This window comes from Phallusia mammillata, chromosome 1 (assembly GCF_965637545.1).
Source record: "Phallusia mammillata chromosome 1, kaPhaMamm4.hap1.1, whole genome shotgun sequence".
Lineage (NCBI taxonomy): Eukaryota > Metazoa > Chordata > Ascidiacea > Phlebobranchia > Ascidiidae > Phallusia > Phallusia mammillata.
The window spans coordinates 16,926,944-16,936,190 of NC_137252.1; the positions used below are offsets into that span (position 1 = coordinate 16,926,944).

The window sequence follows — 9,247 nt, forward strand, 5'->3', positions numbered from 1 at the left end:
TTTCCGAAGATGCAAAACAAAGTGAAAGCACATGACAAACCACCTTCCTCTCCAAAACCCTTGTCTCTCTCAGTATACTCCCATAGAAAACATATTTCTTAATGCGTCATTTTTCGATTTATGTGTGCAGACTTGTGAGTATTCGTGTCTAAAATCTCCTTGTAAAAATTTTTTCGGAATTCTCAAGTCAATTTGCTATGTCGCTTTCCGTTTTTTTGTCATATTTAATGTAACGATTCAAGCCCATTGTACATGTAAAGACTTTGCAAAAATTTGAGGGCGTTGCTAACTTTTGCACGCTGCACTGTCAGGAGTATTCCTTTAACTTGGTAAAATTTGCAGAATAGAAGAATGTGAGATTAAAGTAGCAAGACTATAGTAAAGGACACTCGTACTTATATGACAGCATAGATGCGGTCCATAAAACTTGGTTTCTAATGCTTTTGCAATCATTCTATACATCAGGGGCGGCTCGTGCGAGGGGGCTGCGGAGCTGCAGCACCCCCAGTATTTTTACTTGACATTCCTATTCCAAGTTGTTATACAAAACAATCTTTACATATAGTTTTTATGTTTGATCAGTGTATACTAAGAATAACTTTTATGGCATTAATCGGCATTTTATTAAAATAAAATTAATAAAATTTTTGTATTATTTGAAAAAAAAATTTTTTAAATAATAATAATAATGATAATAAATTATCTATGGCGGAGCTGCAGCTCCAGTTTCGTGACGTTTCATGACGTTTTCAGTTGTGCGCATGCGAAAAAGCTTGGAAAAGCTACATGCCACTTGGAAAAGCTACATGCCGGGCGAAATAGGCGAGAGGGGGCTGTGGCTCGCGCAGCCCCTCCCGTGACGTAGCGCTATAGTTGTGTTGTCTGCTTCGCGTCAGTGAACTCCAAAGCCAAACCCGTGTACTGTGTTTTTAAGTTCGACAGTGAGTGCAGTTAAATAATTATTTTGCTATCATTAAATTTATTGTTTGACTGTTAGTCGTGACTTTTAAGATGACTGTAAGTGGGTTTCAGTTTTTACAGTTATCATTAAATTAAATAAGTGTATCTAACACTTTGAAAAAGAAAAAAGGTCATCTAACACCTTTAAAAGTCACAACTAACCTTTATAATAAATAACTGAATTAAAAAGTTTTATGAAAGTATGGGACAAAACATCTGCTACTCCAATGTCATGCAGGAATAAGCAACAACAAAAAATACTCAGTTTTAGTTCTTAATGCTACCAAAAAAAATTAAATTTGTGACTGTGAAGTTAAATGCCTCACTGAAATTCCGGCAATATCAAATGCAGAACAAACAACTGCAGAAGCAACAGGAATTTTGAAATGAAGACAAAAAAAAAAGAGTGAAGACAATTTAAAGTGTGGATTTCTTAACACACCATGTGGACAGTATTTGCAACCAAGTGCAATCATGTGTATTGATATAATGGACATGTACTGTTTGTCTAAACAGTAGCTGCTAAATTGCTTCACAGGAAGTGTTTCTTAAGAATGAACATTTTACAGACAAGATAGTAGTGGCCACCAAGCATATCCTATTGTTGACAAAGAAAAGCTAGTTACTGAAATGAAAATGTTTCTGCTGATGTTCATGATTACCTTGAAAATAATTAATCTAGAGATGATGTTTTGACAAGTTAAATTACTAGGATGAAAAATCCTTTTTGCTGTTTCCATGATTCCTTCAAAGGCAAAACAGTTCTTTTTAACACGGAAAAAGATGCCAATTTTTCTGAGGAACACCAATATTTCCAAAAGACTTGCACTTGCAGTGCTAGTACTAAATAGAAAAACAGTTTCTTAGTTATCATTTGGGATTAAGGAAGAAGCTCTCAATTATCATGCCCAAACTATAACTTCATGATTCATTTTTGTTGGAAAAAGGAAGCACAAGATTTAATAATATGGTTTAAATTTAAGTGAGAGTGTTGTAAATTTTAAAGCTTGAAGGCGTTTTGCACTTAAAAAAGGAATTATAAGCTATTTGCCAGCAAGCAGCAATTATAGCAGTTAAGAAACTAAAATACAATTAATAGTCTGTAAACAAAAATTCGTTTAAATGAACAAGTTCTGAAACCAATGTAATGTGGTTGTTAAATTTGTTAGTTATGGTACCAATAAAAAAGCTGTATGGCTAGTTTTTTTGTGTGACAATAATCTGTAAAGTGTCATAGAATATGTTAAAAACGCTGACTGTGACTAAATTTACTTAAATGAAACATGACAATTTTTGTTGTCGAACTGAAATACTCATTTATATCTATTTTTTCTATTACTTTTTTTTCCATATTCCTGTTGTGTTTTACCGTATTTACAACCGCTTCGTTTCGAGTCTGTGCCACGTGTGTTTTTGTTTTTCACATTATTACTGAACGTTATTGTGTTTGGCCCGTCGCTGTGCAAGTAAACAAAATACACAAATGATGCCGTCTGCTGTTTACACTCGTGTACATTAATGCGTAACAAAAATTTCGTCACAATGGAGTTGCTAATTAAGATTTGTATTACTAAAACTTATATATGTTCAGTAAAGGCTGCCCCCACAATTTTTAGGCACGAGCCGCCACTGCTATACATACCGTATTTACTCGATTGCAAGCCGCATGTTGAGGTGTTAAAATAAATCTAAGCCGCCCTCGATTGTAAGCCGCACGCTGGGATTTCAGATACTATTGTTTAGAGATGCATCTTTCTGTGGTTACATAATGTGTCACTATTTGCCCATATCCGTTAGTTTAGGGAAATTAGGGTTGCCATACGTCAGGATTTTCCCTGACATGACAGGGAATTTAGTGTTTAAATCTGCGTCAGGGAGAAATGTTAAAATGTACTTAAAAGTCAGGAATTTAAGAAAAAAATATAGATATACTATGAAATTAATGTACCAACGGAGAAAATTTCTAGTAGTCAGCTGCAACCGCGTCTATGAAACGTGAAGAGGAAAACTGGTGGCGCGCAGGTTAACGCACAAGGTTACTGTTTCGTTTTGCAGTGTGTGTGCGCGCGTAACAATACCTGTTTGTTACTAGTTGTCCAACAATATAAATTAAATACAGATAAGTTATAAAAATCCGCGTCTCAAGAAAACACAGCGTTCGATGCTACGTGGGAAGTTTCATTTGCCTTAACTGTGTACCTAATATGCAAGGAATTAACTAACAACAAAAAGTCGAATGTCGTGAGATATAAAAACGTTTTTACAATGGCATTTTATTTCAAATTTAAAAAGGGCTGCTCCCAGTGCTGTTTTTTTCTGTGACAATTTGAAATTGGCCCGATTAGTTTTTAGAGTGGCAAAGGTTGGCGACCCGTGATATATGTGCTTATTGTTTCAAGGATAGTGAGAGTAGTAAGCTTAGCCTAATAAACTTGACTAAACAGAAGCCTACGCAGAAAGTTCATTAACAAGGATCAGATCAATGATACTATGTTGTATAGTATCATTGATGAGAGTATCGTACCTAAAGGCCCGTTTACACTATGCGTATCGCGCTCGCTCAAACCTGCGTAAGTTTGTTTGTTTCATTTTTTCTGTCTGGTTTCGCGCTTGACTGATTTCGGGCGCTCAAGTCGAGCCTCGTAGAAATGAGCGAGCGATCGCCTACCGAGCGTTTTTCTGCGTATCAAGCTGCTTGAACCTGCGCAAACGGTTTGTGTTATCGCTGTGTACGGGTTTCGGATTTGAAAAAGCTGGTTCAATTGCCAAAAATAAATGATGACACGCTATTTGCCTTCATTTTAAGTATTTATTACATGGTTATGATTGTATGTTGTGTTTAAATATTGTAATTAATTGCATTTAAAATGTACATTTACCCTAGCACAGCGGACTACATGTTATAGAAACATGAAAGTGAGATAAAATGTCACCAATCTATGCAACAACTTCCAGAACAATCCTGTATGATTACCAAGATGCAACATCATATTTACTAACAAAATATGATTTAATTTAGATTGATACAAAGCTTTTTCGATCTAAAATGGGTAACAATAAATTTATGTGGTGATTTATGGTCATCGACATTTGCTGTGAGCTAAAAAATACGTCTTGTATATTATTTAGTAAGCTTAGGTACGCACCGATAATCGCAGTGTAAACGGAAGGGGTCGCAAGGTAAGGTTAGGTTGGGCGCCGCTAAGCATAGTGTAAACGGGCCTTAACGTTTTCTAGTGTCACTGTTCGTGTGACTTCCGAATATTCTAAATTTATTCCGCAATAGAATTGGATCGCAAAAAGGTTAACCCAAACTGGGGTCCGTGGCCCTTTAGGGCTCTGTGAGGCAATTTTGCTGGGACCGCAAAAAGCTGGAAGTAATTCTATGTTCTAATTTAGTGTCAGTTTGTGGTGTTTTTGTCTTGTCTGTAATGTCAGATTTAGATCATTGTTATGCAGAATTTTACATAACTATAAGCTAAAATCTTGCAATCAATTTTCCTTTTTCTTAAAAACACATTCAGGCTTAAGCCCCCGAAACATTGGCAAAGAGACCGTTTAGAGCAGGGGTTCCCAAACTTTTTTGGTCTGTGGCCCAAATGTCTATTTAATAGCGATTCCTGGCCCATCACGTGCTGTAAATTTGGGCACAAACAAAAAAATAACTCAAAAACAGGCGAAATTATCCAGCAATTTGTTTTCAATGAGATACATGCTCCTGAAATTTGGCTACAAGATTCAGAATTCTTTGCAAAAATTAAGTTTTTCAAAACAAAGCGCATAACATATACAGTATTACAAAACAGTAGAATCTATTCAAATGGCTCTGTGGCCCATTGAAAATGTCTTGGTGGCCCACTACTGGGCCATGGCCCACAGGTTGGGAACCACTGGTTTAGAGAAAATACCGAAAAAGTTTGAGAACCAATGGGTTAACGCAAATTTTGTCAGGGATTGTGTATCACAAAATATGGCAACCCTACGTTAGTTACGTTAATAAATGTGCCCAATAAAACGTATATCGACGTATAATCTGTACATGCATACAAGTTTTGAACACCAAATAAATAAAAAAGTTGGAGTGTAAAAATAGTATCGGTATAAAATTAAAATGCAAGCCGCCCCGCCCCCAATTGTAAGCCGCACAAACGCGAGTTAAAAAAACAAACAATATAAGCCGCGGCTTAAAATCGAGTAAATACGGTAGGCTTTTCAAAAACAATGTACAACCATTCCTTGAAACCAGTGTCCGATACATTTTTCGTAGGGGTGCTTAGACGTAAAAAGGCTATATACGGCGGGGTCTGTTGGTACATAAATGTTTCCAATGGCATAGCTGAAGAAGGTCTACGAACCATGTCCAGGACTCAAATCAAGTCCACACTAAAATTTTGCTGAGTTCTGTTTATCCTGAGATCTAGTGACTGGGTTTTGGTGCTTTGGTTATATATCGTATGTCAAGAAGCAGTTTACAACAGACTCGCATATCGTTTGACGTGCTATGAAACGCCACCATTAGGTTACATGCATGTCCGGGGTACCAGACTCTCCTTTAGATCCCTGTCGTTTTACCCGCTGACTTTATCGTTATTGGCGCACGTCGAGGGAGCTATTTAACGAACGAAGCGCGGTCCGCTTCAGTGTGAACCACGACACGAAGCGGTAGAGCTACTAACACTGGAATTTGGCTAGCGCCCGGTCTGGGATTTTCTGGTAGGTGACGCAACAAAGCATAGGCGTTTATAGTGCTGACTCAGCAATTTGGGTTTATTGCAAGAATAATTGCCGGGTCAGCCCCATTACCGCCTATGCTCTGTTGCGCTACCTACTAAACCGGGCGTTAGCTGAGTTCCAGTGTTAGTAGTTCTACCACACGAAGCGCCCCAAAACGATTTATGTGGGAGTGTAATTCTATGTTATGTCCGATTGTTAGACTATTGTCAAAAATAGCTCTTTACGGCATTACGTTTAATTGTCATCCATGTGCCGGGATCAAATAGTTGTCAACTCGAACTCTTTTTGCTGAGATATATTCAGTTCAACATTTTATTCAGCTTGTACCTCGAGTGTGTAAGAAAAATGCGACGGTTGTAATCCACTGTAGGCTGGAATGTAAAAAAATCCTATTTAACTGACCAAGAGGTGTTGCATTTGCAAGGCGGACGAGGTGATTTTCATTTGCCTTCAGCAAAAGCCGCACAAACGCGAGTTAAAAAAGTGAGTAGTCTTTCACAACGATGCCAGCGGTGCTGGATTAACCATTAGGCAAAGTAGGGCCAGTTGCAACCACGATCTTTGTGACAATGATTTGGAAACATTGATAATTCTAATTTTTTTTAGTTGGCAACCCTAATTTTCGGGCCACTTATAAAATGTGCCTACAGGCCAGCAGACCCTTAATCCGGCACTGGATGCCAGTAGTGTTGTGTAAGCTACATTAGCGTTGTCCATGTAGTGAACATAAAATTTTTATGGGCATTATGGATGCGAAGAATCTTTTCACTTTAATTGCCTTTTCCAAAACACACACCTATTGCGAAAATTGAAAACATAACCAACAGGGCCAATAACTCAACGGATTTCCTCCACTGTTCCGTGCTGTTTACAACAATGTTTCTCCAAGCAACTATATGTAAATCTCAAGTTAGAAAAATATTTTTTTGAAATTTGTAAAATTTGTCTGAACTGGTAACGCTTTTACACCTGGCAAATGACAACCAGCAGTTGACTAACACAACAAAAATAGTCTTTAGTAGAAATGGGACTAGTTTTCAATCTTTCCATGGCTGTTTCTATCCTATATTAAACTACTGTTTGTTTGTGGCAGTCCTATGTTGATAAAATAGGCATTGAAACATGAAACTAAAAAACATCAGCAAATCAAGAAATGTCCTAATTGATGTTTTAACACAATACTTGAAAAATATGTAACAAATAGTTTCTCTTTATTCCCGCAAAAGTATTCCAAGATAAAAACATTTTACAATGCGGTAACCCAAACAACATTGCAAAAACTGAAAAAAAAGCTTAAACCAAACCATATCATAATAATGTCCTACTTCACTTACAGTTATAATGTAATTGCCTGCAAAAAGATTTTATAGTTTATTTGCTGAAAAGTTATTTATTATCTGGTATCAATTATACAATTCATAGTATCCAATTTAGAATTAAACCAAAGATAATCAAAAAGGCATTATTTTCTAGAAGAACCCATACACCCACAAAAACAACTGCAAATAAAGAACATATCAACTGAAATTAAAATTCTACTCTATTAGCTTCTTAGATTTGAAGAACTTTCTCAAATACAAAACTTGCCATGTGGCAAGTCCAATCAGGCACAGCATTGAGAAAATGCTGAAGTAGAAAACTCTGGAGTTTGTTGATTCTGTGAAAAAAATATGAAACCAATATCAATAAATGCAATAAAACATTGCAAATTAATATTATTTGCTACCTCATGGCCTTACCCAACACATTTAAGCAAATCAATGGCTTTAAAAGAACTTTTGGTGTTTTAGAATATAAAGAGTGCAGAAAAAAATCAATTTGTTGGTGTGCTTTATGCAAAAAAAAAAACATTTAAGTAATTCAAATCATTTTTCAATCCAGTTCTTCAAATTACTTATGACTTAATGGGTTCCGTTTTTTCACAAAAACCTGGATTCACAACTTTATCATTTATTTATCTGGTTTTGTTCACCAATTGGTGGAGAGGTAAACAAAAATCTCATTAAATTTGGTTGCGGTGCTTTAGTGATTCGATCAAATTAATTGTTTTGCAAGAAGTGGTACGCATGGCAGTACAGAGCGTCCAAGTGGTACGAGATAGTAAAAAGGTTGGGAACCCCTGGTTTAAACAGTACAGCATAAGCACATCACACACAAACAGTGAGATAAAAGTATCACAGTATTTAATTAATTTACATAAAATGGACATACCATTTGTGTCTCTCATTTCTTCTTCTCTTTTTTTCATGTAAGCAAATGCATTAACAATTGATTCTGATAGGTCCTCAAGTCTTCGTAGTTCTACTTCCAGAGGTTTTAACTTTTCAGTTTTAGCAATCTGTAAACCATCATGTTTGCATTAACTTGGTTTTCTTTAGAGTTAATTCCCTATTTAACTCAAAAAAATAAATTGCCCAGTGGACAGTTTTCAATGTGGTTCTGAAACATTGAAAGGAATTACATGTTTTTACTCCATATAGTATTCTATGTGTGCTTACATCATCATAGTTCTTTGCTTCCACTCCACGTTTTATTTGCAGTTCCACATCTTGTGGGGGCAACTTTCCTGCAAAACAATGTTTTCATTTCAGACAAATAAAAAACTGCAAAAAACAAAACCCTGTTAAAATTCATTACCTTTAAAGTCTGCTTTACTAGAAAAGCAAATTTGAAACATATCATAATCATCAGTAGTAAAAGCAAATTTTCCCTGTGTTGCCTCGTCTTTTTGATAAAGAATATGTCCATTGGAATCTGTAACCTACATACAAATGGTGCATTTAGGTAAACAAAATAGCAAAAATATCCATCTACAACACACTTAATTCTAATCAGAAGTTGATCGAGTAACTTATAGCAAAAATAAAGTGCACAAACCTTGAGAAATACTTTTACTGAAGCTTGCTGACTGACATCATAATCTCCTGTAACCAAAACATCTTTGTGTATTTCTTCGCGCAAACATTTTTCAGTATCTGCTGGCAGTTGAAAATTGAGGGCTTCTGCTTGAACAGCAATAAATGCCAACACGCAAGTAATAGAAATTGTGATATACATTTTTACAAAAATACCTAATGTAAAAAAACAAAAGTGACAATTAATTAAACTTCAGCCTTAAAAAGGAATTCATTTCAAAAAGAATATAATTTTCAAACCATATGCTGCATCTTATGCTTAGTTGTGGATCAACACATTATGATCATGATAACAGACCAAAGGAAGGAAAAGTGTTTTTTAGATTACTTCCTTTATCTGTCACAATCCAGGTGTTCTTCAGCTTTTGCAATTCTGGAGCATGAACTTGCACACCAACATAATATATAGTGTACAAGTCTGCAATTTCACTGTGGAAAACTATTCTGTACTGGCCAACTTAAATATCAGATTATGCATCGATTAAACTCTGAGAGCTGGTTTAACTTTGGAAGCTTGAGGTGATGGGAATATTAAAATTTATGTAGGATTTTTTCCTAAAATAAATGATGACAAAATCTGTGTGCAGGTCCAATTTATTTGGTACAAGTAATTTTGTTTTTTGCTTCATACCATAGAG

General features: G+C 35.8%; 1 protein-coding gene across 1 annotated transcript; it reads right to left on the reverse strand.

Moving 5' to 3' along the window:
• Nucleotides 1-6,888: 6,888 nt before the first annotated feature.
• Nucleotides 6,889-8,791, reverse strand: LOC145220629 (transmembrane emp24 domain-containing protein 10-like). The gene is made up of 5 exons (XM_080087839.1): nt 8,572-8,791; nt 8,332-8,455; nt 8,193-8,260; nt 7,906-8,032; nt 6,889-7,351 (listed from the first exon to the last, which is right to left on the reverse strand). The coding sequence occupies exons 1-5, from the start codon at nt 8,749-8,751 to the stop codon at nt 7,230-7,232; spliced, it is 621 nt and encodes a 206-aa protein (XP_079943965.1). The 5' UTR covers nt 8,752-8,791; the 3' UTR covers nt 6,889-7,229.
• Between the last annotated feature and the right edge of the window lie 456 nt (nt 8,792-9,247).

Bases quoted from the DNA above. Each gene is read 5' to 3' on its own strand.
- LOC145220629 (XM_080087839.1), bottom strand. From the start codon at position 8,751: ATGTATATCACAATTTCTATTACTTGCGTGTTGGCATTTATTGCTGTT. The intron at 8,261-8,331 runs GTAATGAATTTT...ATTGTTTTGCAG, and splicing joins TAGTAAAGCAGACTTTAAAG to GAAAGTTGCCCCCACAAGAT. The intron at 7,352-7,905 runs GTATGTCCATTT...TTTTTTTCACAG, and splicing joins AGAAATGAGAGACACAAATG to AATCAACAAACTCCAGAGTT.